Genomic DNA, 18,704 nt, shown 5'->3' with positions numbered 1-18,704 from the left:
CCCTTTTTAACTTATAATTAATGAAGAGAAAAAGAGGGAAGGGAAAAGAGGAGTTAAAAACTGATATTTATGCATAAAGAAGCATGTACCTTACTGGTATGTGAACACAATACCCCTGAGAGAAAATAAAGGATGTAGTAGAGAAAAGAAAAGTTGTTGGGTCAAGCAATTATATCTGGACCAGCCTTCAGATGATAGTCATCCTTAGGACCTCTAGCTCTTCTGGAATTAGAGTGAAAAACAGAGAATGTTCTCAGGAACAGAGTGGAAGTTGGGGCCAAACAGCCATTTGTATGAAAGTGTTGACAAATCAGGAAGTTTCCATAATGTCCTAGACATGGGATATACAAAAGAAGGAGAAAATGTGGTTTCTACTCTTAAAGGCCTTAAAATTATATTTATGTGCATAAAAACCTTTTAAGGATTGAAATTAAGAATAGAAAGATGAGCTAGAACATGGGATCTTAAACTGGAATTAGTGAACATTTTTTTTAATATTTCAATAATTAATTTTTCCTTATAATTCTACATATTTTATTTTATCACTTAAAAACATTCAGACTGCCAAAAAAGGTTAAGAATCTTTTGACTAGAGAATTGTTAAAAATATAAAGAATATAAGATTCTAACTAGATCCACTACGTAGCTGTATATGCTATATATTTCCTTTACCAATGGGTGGTAGGAATATTTTTTTTCCCTTTCTTTAAAGAATTTCAACTATTGCTAATACATAGTCTTTGCTTAGAGAAGCAGGAAATTTTAACTTTAAAGTTGAAATTCTGTTGTTGATTTCATTAAGTTCTTTTTAACACCTTCTATTCTCTACCTCCTTTCCATCCACATCTCCTTTTGCCCCAATTCTTTTGTCTCCTTTCATCTTTTCCTTCCCTTTTTTTTTTGTCTCCCTTTCCTTCTTGATGAAAAGTGTCAAGTCTTGCTTCCAGAACATGGAGATTTGCAAACGCCGGGTGAATATGTATGATACAGTGAACCAGAGTAAAACACCTTTCATCACCCACGTGGCCCCCAGCACATCTACCAACCTAACCATGACCTTTAACAACCAGCTGAACACTGTCCACAACCAGGTAAGACAAGAGCCAAGGGTGGGAGGAAAAGAAAGAACATGTCATTGACATCATTAGCTGCAATGTATAATATAAGAGGGCCTCTGCTCTCTGTATTTTATAGAACATTCTGGGGATTGGGTATCATCTTCCACCAAACTTGTTTTAAAGCCAGAATTCAACACAATTAAATATGAAACTAGACAGAAAAATAAATGGATAGGTATTTAATAATGTTTGTTTCTGGTCATATTTTCCTTGAGAGACTAAATTCCTTTTGTGTTGGACATTAGTTTAGTTTTCTCAAATGAGTCACATGTTAGGCATTTTGTAATTCTTTCTCTCTTCCATTGTGGGACTGATGGCAGGGAGATGCTAGCTTTTATCTTTGATATTTATTCAGCACTGAATATTAAAATTTGTTAGTACTTATATTCTAGAAAACAAATCACCCAATCACTTCCTTTTGCATATGGGGAAATTGAGATATGGGCAGTTTATGTAACTAGTTTACGGTCACAGGACTGATTAATGGCACAACCAAGACCAGAAACTATAGCTCTAGAGCAGGAGTCCTCAAACTTTTTAAATAAGGGGCCAGTTCACTGTCCCTCAGACTGTTGGAGAGCCGGACTATAGTAAAAACAAAAACTTTGTTTTGTGGGCCTTTAAATAAAGAAACTTCATAGCCCTGGGTGAGGGGGATAATCATCCTCAGCTGCTGCACCTGACCCGTGGGCCTTAGTTTGAGGACCCCTCTAGAGTCTAGAGCTTCACGAAACTAAATTTCAGCAACCCATAATAGCTAGTAGTCTTTGTATATTGAAGAATTTTAAAACTATTTTTCATGTTCTGGATGGAAAAAACCCAGTGTGGAAAGAAGGGCATTCTGAAGAGAAAAGAAAGGTTTTATACCTAAGGATGGGGAGAAATTAGAGGCTGAGATAAGTGAGATAAAAAAAAAATACTAAGGAAAGGAGAATGTACATTTAGATATCTTCTACTTTTTTCTCCTCCTATCCAACTCAGTCACCATTTCTACTCTCCCAATAAGTTGCACAAATATATACCTTCTCTCCTCCAAAAGACAAACATATACTTCATATCAGGCATTAATCGAATGCCTGTATTCCAAGGCACTGTGCCTAGATAGATGGAGAGATATAAGAGAAGCAATGTTTCCAAGGAGCTTACAGTTTAAGAAAAAAAATGAGCCTTCTACATAAAAAAATCACCAAAAATAGAGCATTCACTAAATACCAAATATGAGTAATGTACACAATCAATGCTATAGTAGTTAAAATATGGAGAAATGACTTTAAGTTCAATCAGAGGTTTCATGGAATCACTAGGACATTAGCTATACTTTAAAAAAAAAAAAAGGACTTAAATATATGTAGAAAGCTGGGGAAGTTTAGCAGTATTCGAGAAATAAAATCGTGCCAGCTATGTTTGGGAACTAGAAATAAATTCGTTTGGATGGAACAGAAGGTTCTCAATCAGCAATCACATGTTCAATACTTATTATGTGCCAGGCATGTGTTGAGCAATGATGATAGAGATGAAAGAGCAATTCCCATGCTCAGAGAATATATGTTAAATTGAAGACAGTATATATAAATAAGATGTGAAATGTATACAAAAGTTTTGGGAGTGAATGCACTTAGCAGCTGGGGGGAGAAGGGAAAGGAAAAGAAACCACTAAAGGCTAATGGAGAAGGTGGCTCTTGAGCAGTTTTATGGTAAGCCATGATGTGAAGACTGTATGCAGATAGAAGTGTACTTTTTAAACTTTTCTTTATTTTTCCTGTTTTTTTTTTTTAATCCGTGTTTTCTTTTGCAACAAGGTTAATATGGAAATGTTTTGCATGATTGCTTATCTATATGAAGGTGCTTGCCTTCTCAATAAGGGAAAAGAAAGGCAAGGAAGGAAGGAATTTAGAATCCAAAAATTATAAAAAGCAAATGTTAACAATTGTTTTTACATATTAGTAGGGAAAGAAAATAAAAACATTATTAAAAAAAAAAATGGTGGGCAAAAAGAAGATTGTTGATCATTCCTTTCTTTCTAAACAATTGCAGTAATCTGAAAAGTAATTCCTGGATGGTTTCTGAATAAACACTAAAAAGCTTGAATAATTTTTTAAAATGCAAAGCAAAAACAAATAAAGAATAAAGTAAGCCATGTCTACCAAGCAAGGGAGATGAGAAAGGAATCCATTCCAAGCAGGAGAGACAGCTGTTGCAAAAGCAAAGATGGGAAATGGAATACTACATACGCAATACAGTGAGAGACCAGTAGATTGGAGCCACAAATATGAGGAAAATAATGTGTAAGAAGACTGGAAAGTTACAAAGGGCCAAGTTGTTTAGAACTTTAAATGTCAAACAGAGGACTTCAAAGTATATTTGATTATATTTTATTTTAGAGGTAATAAGGAACCACTAAGTTTCAGGGTTTTTTTTTCCTTTTTTAGGTGGGGGGCTGGCTGTTGTAATAATCCAATTGGATATAATGAGGGCCTAAATTAGGGTAGTAGGTATGAAAGTGGAGGGGGGGAGGTAATCCAAAACTGTAACGGGGCTGCCTCAAGAGGCAGTAAATTCTCTCTAGTAATAATTTTCAATCAAAGGTTGGATACCAGTTGTCAGGTGTGATATGAAGGACAATCTTGTTCAGTCTCTAAGTCCTTTCCAACTCTTGAGAGTCTAATTCATTAATTCTACATCTTTGCTTTTGGTCTTTTCTTCTAATCAAATTTTACACATCCTACAAAAGTCCCAGCTTAAGTCACCTCTGCTTGAAGGATTCTTTGATTATTTCAGACTTCACTGATATTCCTCTCTTAATTCTGACAGGATTTGTAATATCTATTAAGAGACACATTTTTGCATTTATTTACATATTCATTGTTTACTCATTTTTCACATAATTAGTTGTTCTCCTATCTAGATTTTAAGCAGGGGCTACTTTAAGTTCTTCAGCTTCTTCCATAGTACCAAGCAGTGTATATGCTACATAACGAACATGTTATAAATACTTCTTGATTGATTCAATTAACACAGCTTTGTCAAATAAAGCACAAAACCTCACGGGCAATGTTATTAAAGAACAAACAAACATTACTCTGTTTACTCTCTGAAGGAACAGAGGAAAATCCTGATATGGAGTATGAGGAGTAGAACTTGATTTCCTTCTGAAGTTTTTGCCTACTACTTAGATAATTCTAAAAGAATGTTTTTGAAATGAGAGGAAGTGAGGTGACAATTTCAGTGACCCATGGTGAGACTTTAGTTAAATTCTCTTGACTATTTGTTCTCATTTTTGCTGTTCATAAACTTTAACAGTTAAATACAATACCATGAGAACATATAGACCTAAAACAATAAACCTAATTGTGATAAGAATTTATTTCTTCCTGTTAAATAAATATAACCTCTTTGCAGAGGGAATTGGCACTCTAGCTATTAGAGCAGTGTGTGTAATCACAGAAAAGTGTTGTGGATCCTTAATTGGCTACAGTTACCTATGTTTCTTTGATATCTTTTAAGTCTTTTTTCCACTCCCCTCTGTCTTTGCTTTTGCTCTTGATTTTTGTTTGTTCTTTGTGTTCATTTATTTGCTTTAGCTTTGTGTCTTCCAACATATCACCTCCCTCATTTTTTATTTTTATTTATTTTTGTTTAATTCCCATCATTCCTTTAGGCCACCAACCTGGCTCCCACCTCCACCAGTGCCACTATTTCCTTAGCCAATCCCGAAGTCTCCATACTAAACTACCAATCTACACTCTACCAGCCCTCAGCGGCATCCATGGCTGCAGTGGCCCAGCGGAGTATGCCCCTGCAGACTGGAGCAGCGCAGATTTGTGCCCGGCCTGACCCCTTCCAGCAAGCGCTTATCGTGTGTCCCCCAGGTTTCCAAGGTAAGGAAGAACAGATCCTTGTAGAATGATGGCTACTTCCCATACTATGCATGTTCTTGTCTACTAGTTCATTTAAAAAGCTTCAATTTTTTTGACATCCAAAAATTCTTCCATAGGTGATATTGGTGTTATTATGCTTTTCTTTCAAGTTCTGGAGGTAGAAGAGTGTGTGAGCATTTTAATGAGAATATTAGTGTTTTTTCCATAATGTTTAGGACTGGTGTAACAGCATGTTCTTGGCTTAATTAGATTCTACTTCCTGTTTTTTTTTAAATCAATTTAGAAATAATATCACACTTCTGGATAAAATTAATTTGCTGGTAAGGCTCAATATTTGAATGTTGCTGCCACCACTAGAATCAGGTAATATTAAAAAAAAAAAAATTATACTGTTTTATTATAGAAATGAGTCAATTTCTTGATCCATTAAGTATCAGAGGTAAATCAAATAACTACTTTTTAACTTCCTACATATCACACTGCTTCTCCATTAGTATAGCTTTATTATAGAATTTTTGTTTTCATATAAAGAGATTTTAAAACCATGTAAATAAATTTAATTATGAAAACTCAGTCTGTTAGATAAAAAGATTTTAAAGCCAAATGGGTTTTGGATTGCCTAATTAATACTCAGCCTAATCCTACCTCTCATAGACACAAATGATCAAAAGCTGACTATATGTCCCTGTTTATTTAGAAATCTCAAATATTGTTTCTCTTAACCTTCATGAGCTAAACAATATGATACTTGCTTATAAGTCAGGAAATAGGTCTAAAAGGAAAGCTAGCATTAAAGTTAGTGGAATCCAGGATTTAGGATATTTAGTCTTTATTTCCTGGAAGCAAACATTAACTTTGAAAGGGAGCTACTTGAAGATCTTTCTAATACAGTTTCCTCAGTAGCAGCTGACTCTAGCCTAAATATATTGCTTATTTTCACAAAATCATAGATTATGATTCCCTTCTGATAACATGCATCATTTTTTTTTCAAAGTTGGCTTCAGTATTTTCCATGTAGTTAAGTAGCACGGTTGATAGCATGCCAGGTTTGAAGTGAAGAAGACTCATCTTCTTAAGTTCAAATCTAGCCTCAGACACTTACTAGCTGTGTGACCCTGGGTAAGTCACTTAACTTAACTCCCTTAATTTCTTCACCTGTAAAATGAGCTGAAGAAGCAAATGGTGAACTACTTTAGTATCTTTGTTAAGAAATGGGGTCATGAAGAGTCAAGACATGACTGAAAAATGACTAAATAACAATTAAGCATTTCTTTGAAAAAGTACCTTTTTTCAGCTAAAATTGCAGCCAGATTAAGAAAGGTTTCTGCCAACTAATAACTTACTAACAGGTATTTTTATTCATTTTTTGATAAAGGATTACAAGCCTCCCCTTCAAAGCATGCTGGTTATTCTGTGCGGATGGAGAATGCAGTTCCAATTGTCACTCAGGCTCCAGGAGCTCAGCCTCTCCAGATCCAACCAGGGCTACTTGCACAGGTAATTTTTTTTGTCCGTTACAACTTTCAGATCTAGTAAAGTCAAGTGACCATCATTGAATGTTATGTAGCAGTTGTAGAATACCTACATCTAAAAACACAGAACTAAAAAGGGGCAAATGTTGACAAAATAAAATCCTCATGCATTAATACTGACAAAATTCAATCCTTAATTCCTTTATTCAGCCCTTTCCCCTCTAACCTCCCCACTTTTACAAGAGGAATACTTCTTGTAGGATAACAACTGACTCAAAGGTTTGTGCTTGAGGTATGCTGAGGGATTTATGCACTTCATTGGCAGAGATTTTGCTAAGATATTCCTCTTTAGGTATCCCACAACCAATGGCATAAACTAACTCTTCTCAGCCTGGTAAAGAGGAAGGAGAAGAAATGAAATGTGCTGCCTTCTGAATGGGACCTGACTCCAGGTTAGGGATTCCAAAAGGTTTTAGAGACTCTACCTTAATAACACTCCTTATTCAGCAAAAAGTAGCAGTTTATGATTTGGAGTAGAAATCAAAAAAGGGAAGAAAGAGAGCCAAGAGAGGAACTAGGAGGAAGAGTGATGAAGCCAACAATTATGGTTTTACCAAATCTGAAGGAAAGGGGACTGAAACCCAGTCTTATCCCTTTAGAGTTGGGATAGGAATCCAGACTGGTGAACCCATTATCTCCCAATTCAGGGAACACTGAGGTAGCTATGAAGCTCCACTTAACAAAGGTAGAAGCTAGAAAGTGAATGTTGGAAGGACATATCCTTCAAAAGGCTTAAACACCAAAGATAGAATCGAAAAATTTTCAATAACAGAGCACTAGTATATAATAACTCAATCCTAATCAGGAGGAAGAATGAGTACTAAATCTTCAAAGAGAATACAAAGTTCTCTTAGCAAATATACAAGACAAAAGAAAATTGAACCAATGACTTATGAAATCCTGTGGACTTCCAAGAGAAACTACAGCAGTGAGACGCTCCAGAATGTTTTAGAAGATAAATGAAATCCATGAAAGGAGAGACTAGGAATGTAGTCAGAATTTAGAGTATTCAATGCAGAATTTTAAAATTCAACTAGGAAAAAAAAAATGAGTCCACAATGAAAGGTATCTTAAAGAAGTAAGTAGGTTAGCAGATTTGGAACAAAAAATACTGAGGAAGGGGAAAATTTTTCAGAAGAGAAATGATTACAACATTGTATGTAGCCAATGGCTATATGTGCCAAAGTCATTGACCTAAAAGATAAGATATACCAAAGTAATTTAAAACTCATAGATCCCCCCAGAAGAATATGAAAAATATTTTTGGGGGGGAAAACCACAAATGGCATGATACAGGAAATAATAGGTGAAAACTGCCCAAAACTTCTAAGTAGAGACAACAAAGTACCAATTGAAAAAATATACAAGATTTCCTCCAGAAGAAAATCCCAGGTTCCAACTTTTAAGGTATAAAAGTGGTAAATCAAAAAATTTAAATGAAAAACAACAAACATTTTAAGCAACCAGAAGAAAAATCTTTAAGTATAAAGTAAGCTTGAATAACATAAAATGATGTAGCCATAAGAAGTCACAGAAGGAAATGGAATATGTTCTGAGAAGCAAAGGAGCACAAACAGCAAACCAAACTGATCCATTTTATAAATCTAAGACTTATAAGAAATGAAGATAGATATTCAATAAGAGGCATTTTTACAACAAAACTATTTTTTTAGATGTGAACAAAATATTAAAATAAACATAAGAGGTAAAAGTAATGAAATTACCCCATGTTTAGAGAGATTAAAACTTGTGCTGTTGAAGAGAAAAAAGAAATCAAAGGGATTTTTTTTTTTCAAAAAGGGACACATTAAGATAAAAATACAAACCGAATTTAAACAAGAAAAGTGAATACAAAGAACAGATTTAAATACCACCAAGTAAACCTCATAACCCCTATTTTTGTGGGACAGAATAGCAGAAAAAGAAAACTATGAACAGGAAGAGGAAAAGTGAGCAAACATAAGGAAATAGATTATGAATCCTACCAAGTCCACAGATGAATAGGGAGAAATATTCTATTCATCCACTATGTCGGTTAAAAAGGGCAACTGCCAGAAAAAGAGTCCGAGACTTCATGATAGATTTAATTTGTGGAGAATACAAATGCTAGAAGAGTATTTTATTAGATAAGTATTGTTCATCCAAGGGGAATAACAATTTAGTCCAGATTAAGGAATATTTGAACTCTTAAGAGTAGCTGGTATCCAAAATGGTGGAGTAAGAAAGAGATTTGGACCCAAAGAAAAAACAGTCTCTGGGAAATGAAATTATCATGGAAAAGGCAGAGAATAGAATCATATTGCATAATTTGGACCACAAGACATGCTGCCTTCACTCAACTTTGCTTCCCTAATTGATGCTTCTTAAAATGAAGAGTGGGGAGGTGGGGCGAGAAGGTTAAAATAAGACAAAATCTATCAAGTCAACAATAGAGAATCTAGTTAGAATGATGAACCTCTGACTCTTACACTTCAGAAACTTTAGCTCCAATGAGGAATACAAAAATTAGAAAAGAAATAAATAAGAGTATGTGTGTGTGTATACATATATATACATACACACACATATGTATGTATGTATGTGTGTATAAACCAGAGAATATAATTTAAAAACTGGAAATGAAAAAAAATTAATGACTACAAAGTAAAGAAAAACTCCTTAGAAAAAGGCACAGTATAAAGAAAATTAAACAAGTTCAGTGAGAGAAAAAGATCTTGAATTACATCAATTTAAGCAAAACTAATCACAGTGAAAGTTAAGTATGAGAAAATTATTTTTGTTGTATTTTTATAATGCGGACTTTTAGTCCCAAAGATGTGTCTTCTTAAATGGCAAGAGTTAAAGAATACATAAAAATAAACTAGGTACTAAGGCATATACTAGATTTGTAACTAAAGCTAGTTTGAAGTACAGAGAACTATTTCCTCAGATATAAAATTAAATAATAAATATGAAAATGGAAAACTCAAGAAAATAAATTAAAAGTAAGTTAAAATGATAATAATATATGTAGGGTTTTCATTATGATCCTAATAAAATGAATCTGAGTAAAGGACAATAACTTATTGTTAGTAGCAAGGCTGAATTTTAATAATTACCAGCATTTAAAGCACACCCAGGAGTCTCCCATGTCTTCAACCCCCTTTTAGGTCCATGCAGTTTTCTTCTATCCTCTTAATTCTCAACTTTAAATGGCTTTTCTTGGGTCATTAGGAAGTTAAAAAGAAAAGGGTTAGGTCTAAGGAAGTTTGAGGTGAGAATGAAAAATACATCCTCTCCAGAAGCCAAGGGTTCATCTTTTTTAGTGCTTAATCTGATTGTTCTATGTCTAGGCCTGGCTTTGAGGATCTTACCTGTGATTTTAGAGCTTCGTGTATATTTTCAGTACATCAAAGAACTCCTCCTACAAAGAAAATAAGCTCCATACTGGAACAAAGTATCAAAGATTTCAGAGTGGCTTTATTTTATTTTATTTTATTTGTTTTTGCTGAAGTAGTTGGAGTTGAGTGATTTGCCCAAGATCACACAGCTAGCAGAGTGGTTTTATAGGAGTTCTAAGGATCTTATTGCAATAGGAAGACAGGGAGTTCAGCTTTTCTTGACTGAATGTTTCCAATCAGTTTCTTCATCATAAAAGATTCTGCTCATGCCAAAGAAGTATGTATCTTTGGGCAACTTGGAAGAGAACTAAGAAACTTCAAGACCTACCTTCTGGTCTCTGTTTTGGTATATAAATTTCCTAGTAATGTAGCAAATGTCCACAAGTTACTTTTTTAAATTACCATCCCTCCAACAGATGGTAGATTTCCATTTCTATAACATGTCCAAATTCTACATGAAATCATGCTAGTTGTCAATATAACTGACTTCCCTTTGGCACTCAATTTTTACATTTCCTTTTTTTAAATCTGCCAAATCTATACCTTAATTCTTTTTACTTAGGATTCTGTGGTGCCTAGTTTATGGAGACAGCTCCATAAGAAAGTTCCACTTAAAGATCTAACTCAGTTTCAATCGATCAATGATGGACAGAAGCAGCTATACCCAAAGAAAGAACACTGGGAAATGAATGCAAACTGTTTATTTTTGTTTTTCTTTCCGGGTTATTTTTATCTTCTGAATCCAATTTTTCCTGTGCAACAAGAGAACTGTTTGGTTCTGCACAGATAAATTGTATTTAGGATATACTGTGACATATTTAACATGTATAGGACTGCTTGCCATGTGAGGGAAAGAGAGGAGAGGGAGGGGAAACGTCGGAACAGAAGTGAGCACAAGGGATAATGTAAAAAATTACCCAGACATGAGTTCTGTCAATAAAAAGTTATAATTATGAAAAAAAAAAAGTTCCACTTAAAAAAAAATAGCAAAATTTCTGATTTGTTAGACAAGAGATTTTTAGAAACATGTCTCCTTTGTATACTACTGCTATATGTATTATATATAATCTTTACTCAAGGAAGAAAATATTATATTCTACCAAGACTATACTTTTAGTCATTTTAAAAGTCTGATAGTATTTGCAGAATCATAAATACAGTTTTTAATTGTTCAGTAAATATTACTTATATCTTAACCATGTAGCATGACTAAATGACTGCATGAAATTTTATGTTTTCTCTGGGTGACAACATTTTTAAACTGCCAAGCTCACAACAGGAGAAGAACACTGAAGATGAGTGGCACAGCGTAGAGTTATCTTAAGGAAAACTGTAAAGTAGATGAGGTCTGTCTAGGATATTTTTTAATCTTTTTTTTCATTGCCTCTTTATACTCTTTCCTGGCATTTCCTAGCCCCAGATCGCATGCTTGGTTTCAGCAGCCTATTAAAATACAAATGTGTGAATCTAAGGTATGAAAGGTATGAGTGATCATAGAAATAAGGGATTTTTAGAAAGATTTCTGGATAAACAGCAATATTATTATTTGTTTTCCTATATGTCTTCCCTTCTAGGACAGCATTTTTTAAAATACACATTTGGAGAAAATCTAGCAGGCAATTCCATAGCAAAAGGGGGATTTTCAATATTTTTTAAAACTAAAGGTAGATATGAGCTTAAGCTGTGATATCTCCAATGAATATTCAGTTTAAGAGGAAACAGTAGGGTTGGAGACACAGAACTCCAAAAAGTTTCATTAGTCCTGCTTCCAGGTGTTATTTCTGCAAAAAAAAAAAAAAAAAAAACTGACCTAGATTTCCTAAACCCCAACTTGTCTTAATCAAGAGATCATAGATTTAGAGCTGTTAAAAAATATTAGAGGGCTAGTCCATATTTCTCATTTAATAGCTAAAGAAACTGAAACTTAGAGAGTCTAAGGTACTCACTCAGTGCGACTTTAGAAAGTCAGGATTCAAACTCCTCCTTCCATATGACATTGTTCAATGCACCCTGCTATGGGCACATTATTTCCCCTAATCCTCAGATTGCCCCTGACTGAGAAACAGAACCTTTAAGCCTCCTGTGATTCCTTGGAACTGTCTTACCAGCTTGTTTAATGAGTAAAACTTCACTAACAAATGATCATGAAAGCTTTTGCTCAGACCTACTCTACTTTGGGACCACTCTTGTTAAAAAGTTTTTCTTTACATTCACTCTATCTTTGCCTGTGTAGTTTTCCTTCACTGATGCCAGTTAAACCGTTTAGTGCCAAGCAGAGTTAAGTCTAATACTTTTTCCATCTGAGAGCCCTTCATATACTAAAGACAGCCATTTCCCTTCCTCACCCACCTTAAACTTCATCACAACAGCTCATTTCCCTATTTTTGCCAGGTTGGTTGTTTTTTTTTTTAATCCATTCATTCATTTTATTCATTTATTTAATCCTCTTGTCTTTTTTAACCATTCCTTCTCCTAAGGGACTTTCATGACTCTTCTCCCTTTCCTATATTAACCTTATTTTGTTCTTTCTTTCTCTTCCCTAAGATCACTATACTGGATTAATCCAAAAATAGCCACATAGAGCTGCATGCAGGTCACCTTATATTTTTACAGTTCGTCCCTTGATGGTTACACAATACACATTTGTAAATTCAAAACAATTTTTATAGTTTTCACAAGCCCTTATGGAAATTAAAAACTTATGCTCAATTCTTCCTTCCCCATGTTCACATACATATCAGCTGTGAGATCTCTCTCCAAAAGTCCAAGCTAACATTTTAAAGAAATGAGTATTTTAAGTACACAGCCACAAATTCAGGAAGCATTTGCCTCCAGAGTGTTCCCCATCGTGTGTCTGTCTACTGCATAGATAAAGGCAGGTAGGGCAAGATGACCTAAATTAGGCTTATCCTTGTTAGAGAGGAAGAATGCACCATGTGTCATCCTGACTCTGATACTTAATAACTATTATGTAGTCACCTTCCTACTCTGGGCTTTACTTCTCTTGTCTGTCAAACCAAGAGATTACCTGAATTACTGCTAAGATATCTTCCAGTCCGAAATGAACACTTTTGGAAAGGACAATGAAGCCTGAGGAGATGTTTCAAACCCCAGCTCTCCTGCCAACTGCAGGACTTGGCCTAAGTCCCTTCCTTAGGGCCTGCCTACATGCTCTCTAAAGGTCCTTTCAAGTTCTAAAGATCTGCTTAGAAGACAAAAAGAAAGCACCATTAGAACTAGTGTAGAAAAGGGGAGAGGAGGTTAAAATATATAATGTATAAAATGAAATGCCTAAATTGCCTTAGATGACTACAGACAGAGTGGCTACAACCACTAACCCCTTCTTTAGATATAGAAACCAAGACCATCCTTCTGAAAGACAAAGCAACACAAAAGATTAAGACCAAAGTTATGAAATTATTTTTTTAAAGAATCTGTCAACCACTTATATTAATAATGGCCTGCTAGGGATCCAGGATTAACTAACACTTTGGGGCCTAGTTTTGTAGATGTGACAAATATGGTGGAAAGCATTTTTTAAAGATAATGCAACATCTCGATCAAAATTTAAGTTAAGGCTGGGAGTTTCAATTTTTGAGTCAGGAAGGGGAGGAGAGGTATTAAGGGTCACCCAAATCTACTTTTCAAGCCATTTGCCTAAAACAGCCTTAGGAACAAACTGGTGAAATAAACAGAATATTTGTCATTTTAAAACTATATATATATACATACATACATACACATATGTGAGTGTTTATGTGAGAGATGTATATAATGTATATACTATATACACTACATATATATAGTATAATACATAAACTATATATATTTTGTGTGTGTGTGGGTGTGTGTGTGTGTGTGTGTGTATGATTGGGGTGGGGAGGTGTATACACTAAACATATCAAGTACTTTGCTGCTGAAGTAGAAGAGTCAGATCAAGCTTCAAGGCATCAAAACTAGATCATATGGGCAGGTTATAAGATACTAACATTGCAGTTGTATTTCATCAGGATCACACAGAAAAAGTACATCACAGATTATTAATTTGAAGATATAAATTGGAATGCATTTTTTATCTTTAGGGAACCTTGACTACATATATGTTAATACCCATACAAAAAACAGATCTATTTACAAATAGACCAGCCCACTTTCTCTGTCAGAATCAATTTTTAAATTGATTTAACCATTTTCAAGCTCATTTATAAATTTACTGTCCTCCCCCCAATTAATTTCATTACTTAAGCCTTGAATCAGTTATATAGATGGCCAATCTATTTAGAAATAGTCTAATTTCTTCAGTTTGAATGATTTTCTTCAGAATCCAAAATAATACTTGCAACATGTAGAATATCACATTGAATATATTGCCCTAAAGGACATAATACCATATGTAGATGGGACCTGGGAGGCCATCTAATCCAACTAGATAAATCTACAAATTGACTGCTGGGCTTGAAATTTGACCCCAGCCTCTTACTAGCTATGTGATCCTAGGCAAGTCACTAAATCTGTCTTAGTTTTATCAAATATAAAATGGGGATAATTACACCTACCTCTTGGGGTATCATGAGGATCAAATGAGATGTTTGTAAAAAACATTTAACAAACACCCGTTTTGTAATCCTACAATATTTATAGTTCTTTACACATAATTTTGTACTTAATTAAATCCTGAATTTTATTTGCAAATTGTTTCACATTTGTTCCTCTACTAAACTCTTTTTATGATGCCTCATCAGGGCATTGTAACCACTCTGTTCTCAAAAGCTATAGGATACAAATTATAGTAGATTATACCAACTTGGAAAAGCTCCAAATCCAGATCATGGATGAACTCTATATTTCTTGTAAGGACCAGCAAAGTTTTGAAGAGTTAAATCATTATTTTAGTTATATGGATAAAAGTTTGTTTTCTTCTCCCCCCCCCCCTTTTTTTAAAATTCTTACCATGGCAACTCTCAAACTACCAGTAACCCACAATAATGAAATTATAAATAAGGTTCTGAATAATGGGTGCGTTAGACAGAAAGAAACTGAAGAATTTATCCCTGAAAAAAGCAGGAAAGAAGACTTGGAGAGATCAGTTTAGTTCCATGGTCCCATCCTTCTGGGGAGGTCATCTAGTCTGAAATCCAAATTATAACAAACCTAAGGTCCACCCTCTGTAAGGGTCTTGGGCAGCCTCACTTTGCCATACCCTGTCAAAAATACTAGTCATGTTCCTGAGGTGAAATTGTCCTTATTAAGTACTTATGGCCATGTCATATTCTCTGCCCTCCTTTGGGTCAGCCTTCCACAGCATTCTGCCTTGTGGCGTCTTTCTCCTTATCCCTTCCCCATACCATGTGCTATCTCTTTTAATGTGCTAAATCCCTTTCAGGATTTAGCCTGCCAACTAAGGCATGTCCCAACCTCATGGAGTGTGTTTCCTTTCTTCTGATGAATGGCAAGTTCCCTAAGGGAACTTGTCCCTTCCATCATTAATTATTAAAACCCTTTTCCTATGCTCTCCTGAGTATTTAATATTTACCATTCCAATGTTGTATCCCTTCATTTTGTCTGTAATCTATTCCCTAAATAAATCTACCTTTTGTCAAAAAGAATGGCCATTGTGAATTCTTCACATGATTGAACCCCAACTTTTGCTGCCTGCTATCATCTAGTATCTCCATTATATTTATTCATCTTGTATCTCCTGCTAGGTCATAAACTCCGAGAGCCAAAACTTATACTTTATTTTATTCCCTTTTAGCACCCATAGCATCCAATTGCATATATTATTTAGTTAATACAGAGAAGCAAAAAAGAAGAAATTGGTCATTTTTTATTAAAAAGAAATATGCTAAACCTCCAAGAAAGAAAAAAGGAGAAGGAAACAAAGAACAGAATGGGGCTTGGTCAATCCTTGGAGCCCCATGTTGTATAACAAAGATTTGGACTGAGGCCTAGTTTTCTCATTTGCTAAATAAGAGTGCTGTGAACTACTTCTGAGGTTCCTTTCAGATGTAAATCTATGATCCTATATGACCAACAAATCACATTAATGGGTAAATATATAAAGTGTCCAAGCAAATAATATTCTCAACCAAACATTCCTCATCACCTCAAATTATTAAAAGTTAAAAAAAAAACCCTCAACTTCAGTGTTTTCAACTTCAGAAAAAGTGATTAATGTATGGTTCTATTAGTCCATCTGTGTAAGCTCCTAATGTGTTTATAATGGCAGAAATTACACATTCCATGAGGTCAGCATAACTTTCAAAATGGTTCTGAATGTCATCTTGGGGAACAGTTGCCCTCTGGTATCCTGCTTTGGTAAATATATCTGAAATTCAGTCCAATTGTATTTAAATGCCAACAGAAAAAAACTGTGATTATAGAGAGAGATTTGGGGAAAAAAATGCAAATTAGGGGGAAATAAATTGAAATTTTAAGTTGAAAAGATTTAGGTCTTTAATGTAATAAAAGAGTACATTACAGCTTAAGCCCTTCCTTTCAGAATGTTCACCACAAATTCTTAACAAATCTTTTAAAATTGTAGCTAAGAATTTTATCTTGTTTTTTTAAAAACTGTTTTACTGTTACCAGGTGTGCTTGCAGTAATTTAACAATTTCAGAACTATTTAACAAATTCAGAGATGACACAAATCGGAATTTTTGATCTTAGCAAAGAACAAAATGAACTAAATTATAAAATAATATTTCTAAGTATCATTAAAGCATATTACAAAGGCTAGGCAAGGCCCTACTTAGGAATGAAACTTACTATACATAAAGATCCCTCCTCCCCAAAACATTCCTCTCTGGCTGTCTTCCTATACTCTTTTTTCCTTCTCTATTCCTTCCATGAGAATGGTGGGGTGATGGTGACAACTCTGCTACCATTTCTCAGTTTCTTCCTTTCTTGCCCCAACTTTTACTGTCAACCTCAGGGAAGGGAAAGGGAAGAAGCAGCCATCATCTCTTCAGCCTTTTCTGTCACAGTAAAGAAAAAAGGCTTAAGAGGAGAAAAATCAGTCACAAATATCACCCCTTCCTTGCCCCATTCTTGACCCAAGGACCCCCAGATCCCACTGCCCCTCTTTACTACAAAAGCCTTAGATATAAACTCATTATAATAGATAGTTAAGTTCAGAAGTATTGTCCATGATTTACTCCATGAAAAGCATCCTTGTGGGGTAACTAAGGGATCAAAAATCTATATTTGAGTGCCTGATATCTATTTTGTAGATGAAACTGTGCTAGAGTCTAAAGGAGATCAAAGTAGTGTGAGGGAAGGAAAACTGGAAAGTCCACCTATGGTATCTCCTTTCCCCAAGGCCTTACAATCTAGTTGAGACAATAAGACAGGTTTGTAAAATGTTACATTTAAATAAACACTTCAGAACAATGTCCCAAAGTGACACAATATCAAATCACATATAAACAAATGTTACAAGGAATGTTTTTTTTTTAAATTGTGATACATAAATATAAGTATTGATACATAGTAAAAAAAAATTTAGAATCAGAATCACAACATATTATTTTCACCTTTTTGGTTGCTGTTTGCTTGCTTGCTTTTTTCTCTCATTTTTTCACCTTTTTGATCTGATTTTTCTTGTGCAACATGATAAATGTGGAAATGTTTTGAAAAATGCACATGTTTAATTAACCTCTATTGGATTCGTTGGCTATCGTTGGAGGTGTGTGAGGGGAGAGAGGGAGAAAAATTTCCAATAGAGTCTTGCAAGGATGATATTGAAAACTATCTGCACATATTTTGAAAACAAAAGGCTATTATTAAAAAAAGTTAAATAGAATCAGGAAAATAACATATACAATAAATACAACTACATAAATAGAACAAATATTAAAAACAAAACAATGTTTTGCAATTAACATGACCAGTCTTGCATGAGAATAGATGTGAGACTATGGATGTGGAATGATGTTTCTATCAGATGTGGAGATTTTATTGGTTGATTTTACCGAACTGCTTTTCTTTGTTAATCTTTGTTCTAAGAGAAGGTTCAACCTGGCAGAAATAAGTGTGATATACGAACAAAAGACACCAATAAAACTTTGGGGGGAAAGGGCAAAGTTTTATTTTGGAGTGTTATTCAGAAATGGGGTTGGGGAAAGGAATAAATTTAGGCTATGGTGACCTGGAAAGGTACTGTGAAGAATGGAGGCATTCTCTCCCCAGCTGACCCAATTGTCATTCTTACACATTTCTTTTTTGAGTTTGTTTAAAGGTCCTATTAACTTAACAAATAAGTGTGCCTCCTTTGAGTAAAATAAGTGCTTTCACCTTGGGAGATTAGCTCTATCACAGAAACAGCATTATTGCTTTGTAATGATCAGATTGTGTTTCATGAGTCACATTCTGATTTAGAATGACATCTTTTAAAAGGAATATGTTCAAATTGTCCTTCATTTCCTTAAGATTTCATTTTAAGTCCATTTTATAAAATCTAATGTCTTCATACAAGTAAAAAGGATTTAGGGTTTGGTTGGTTGGTTTTTGATGCTTATAAATATTAGGATAAAATCTATGCTGAGAGGAAAGGACATGAGTTGAGAAGAGATGAAATAATAAAATTTTTTTTAAATCGTTGGCTAGAATAGTGTTGGCATTTTCAGAGATTCAAAACTACACCACTGGCCTCTAAATAAGATATTCTGCATTAGAAGTACATCTATTAAGCTTGATTGACATTTTGCTTTTTTCATTTTATAATTAACCATTTAATGCATATTAGTGTAATCTGTAGTTCATTTTTTGCAATCTCTTCTCAATCCTATACCTTT

General features: G+C 34.4%; 1 protein-coding gene across 6 annotated transcripts in view; it reads left to right on the top strand.

Annotated features, from left to right (window-relative positions):
* Positions 1 to 18,704, top strand: part of HIPK2 (homeodomain interacting protein kinase 2) — a 268,083-nt gene that overhangs the window by 175,051 nt on the left and 74,328 nt on the right. For 4 of the 6 annotated variants that reach the window (XM_031939172.1, XM_031939167.1, XM_031939169.1 and 1 more), the window contains exons 7-9: positions 929 to 1,091; positions 4,777 to 4,996; positions 6,372 to 6,493. In XM_031939172.1, coding sequence (XP_031795032.1) covers positions 929 to 1,091; positions 4,777 to 4,996; positions 6,372 to 6,493 — 505 coding nt within the window. The remainder of the gene's footprint in view (positions 1 to 928; positions 1,092 to 4,776; positions 4,997 to 6,371; positions 6,494 to 18,704) is intronic. The other 2 variants (XM_031939171.1, XM_031939170.1) reach the window with 1 other exon arrangement.

Source organism: Sarcophilus harrisii, chromosome 5, assembly GCF_902635505.1.
Source record: "Sarcophilus harrisii chromosome 5, mSarHar1.11, whole genome shotgun sequence".
In the NCBI taxonomy this organism is placed as follows: domain Eukaryota; kingdom Metazoa; phylum Chordata; class Mammalia; order Dasyuromorphia; family Dasyuridae; genus Sarcophilus; species Sarcophilus harrisii.
The sequence above is the reverse complement of the archived record's forward strand: the minus strand, read 5'-3'. Positions and strand labels throughout refer to the sequence as shown.